The sequence below is a fragment of the Empidonax traillii genome, unplaced genomic scaffold, assembly GCF_003031625.1.
Source record: "Empidonax traillii isolate 1590-97213 ecotype Southwest subspecies unplaced genomic scaffold, ASM303162v1 scaffold945:size354297, whole genome shotgun sequence".
NCBI lineage: Eukaryota > Metazoa > Chordata > Aves > Passeriformes > Tyrannidae > Empidonax > Empidonax traillii.
In genome coordinates, this window is record NW_020956138.1 from 224,497 (window position 1) to 225,983 (window position 1,487).

A 1,487-nucleotide genomic window follows, 5' to 3' on the forward strand; every position below is an offset into this window, starting at 1 on the left:
CCCAGCTCGCCAACCCTGATGATGGGCTTGGTGGCTGCCACTGGAAGACAAAGCAGAGAGGCCCAGGTCACGCTGCCCTGGCTGTGGTGGGGATGGTCCCTCCACCACGGCAGTTCTCGCTCTGGCCATCAGGTGCCTTCTCAGGATGAAGTGGTTCTCACATCACCTCCCTGCGTAGGCTGAGCTCAGGTCATCTGTATCTTAAAACAGGTTACACTAGCTGTGCCACTGTTCCTGCAGCCCTATCACAAAGTCCTGCTCTGTTGGGGGATAGTCCCCCTTGCAGAAAGACAGTTATTTCTAGCACACACCAAGGACACTTGGGAAGGGGAAAAGGCGAACTTGGCTCATACATCACCCACTTGCTACAAGAACCAGAAAGACAGTGGCTGGCTATCTGCAGGGAACCCAAACTAGACTTGGATGTTACTTCAAGCACCACGGGTTCAAGTGGCTCATCAGTTGATCCAGATTGGGCTGTACACGAACTGAGTCCCTTCCCCAGTCCATTTCTACACCTCCATGAGTGGAGAAGTGCTAACTAACACATCAAAGAAGGCGGATGCCTCAACCCCCAGCCTGGATGGGGAAGACAGTTTGGTGTGAAAGACTATTCCCACCAACACTGCTTCTCCTACCGGCTCTCGGAATAACTGACTCCACAAGAGCAGGGGTTTGTCGTGGGATTTACCTTTGACAACTTTAACTGTAGTGGTAACCTCCCTTGTTATCAAGCTGTTATTTGTAGACCTCCAGATGACTTTACAAGTGTAGTGTCCGCTGTCAGGCATTTCAAGCTTCTCAATTATGAGTGAGACATTCCCTGGGCTGTGCTTTGGGATGCTAACTCGATCTCGGAAGCTAGACAGGAAGATGTGGTCACCAGAATCATCCCTCCGAAAGATGGTAGAGGTGCTAGAGTCCCGCTCCACACTCCAACTGAGTGCTTGCTCTGTGAAACCTTCTGAAGGCACGTAGGTACATGGTAAAGTGGTGGATCCCCTCCATGTGCCCTTGACCTGGTGGACACCAGACAGATCCAGAAGGGCTGAAGGGAAAAACAGTGGAAGGGAAGAAATCAGAATGCAGCAGAAGAGGGAAACATCCTCAGGACAGATGGGACTCACTGGTGGTGCAAGCCAGCCTGCAGCTGTGTCTCAGATGTGCTGGACACAACAGCCACTAAGCTAGCCCACAGCGCCAAGCATGGAGAAGTGAACGGCTGCCTTGACCTCGTGGCTGTTTTTATTGTGTCTCTCTCTGGACACTTATCAGTTCTCAATTCCTTCTCAGTACAGAGGGGCTCCTTTCAGGCAGGAGCATTTAGGGATATTCTCTGCAGTACTGGGCCTGGAATGGGAATGGTGGACTGAAGCTAATCCTTTTGTTTAGCCTTGGAAAACTTCCTGTCTGGATCAGCACCCTGCCAAGTACTCAAGTAGGTACAGGAGAAGAGGGGGCAGATTTTCTCCGCTCATTCTTGCAAT

At 51.3% G+C, this 1,487-nt stretch overlaps 1 protein-coding gene across 1 annotated transcript in view; it reads right to left on the minus strand.

Moving 5' to 3' along the window:
* The window catches only part of VSIG4 (V-set and immunoglobulin domain containing 4), a 5,279-nt gene that overhangs the window by 1,543 nt on the left and 2,249 nt on the right, over window positions 1-1,487 (minus strand). The window contains exons 2-3 of the mRNA XM_027903213.1: window positions 692-1,048; window positions 7-40 (exon numbers count right to left, since the gene is read on the minus strand). Coding sequence (XP_027759014.1) covers window positions 7-40; window positions 692-1,048 — 391 coding nt within the window. The remainder of the gene's footprint in view (window positions 1-6; window positions 41-691; window positions 1,049-1,487) is intronic.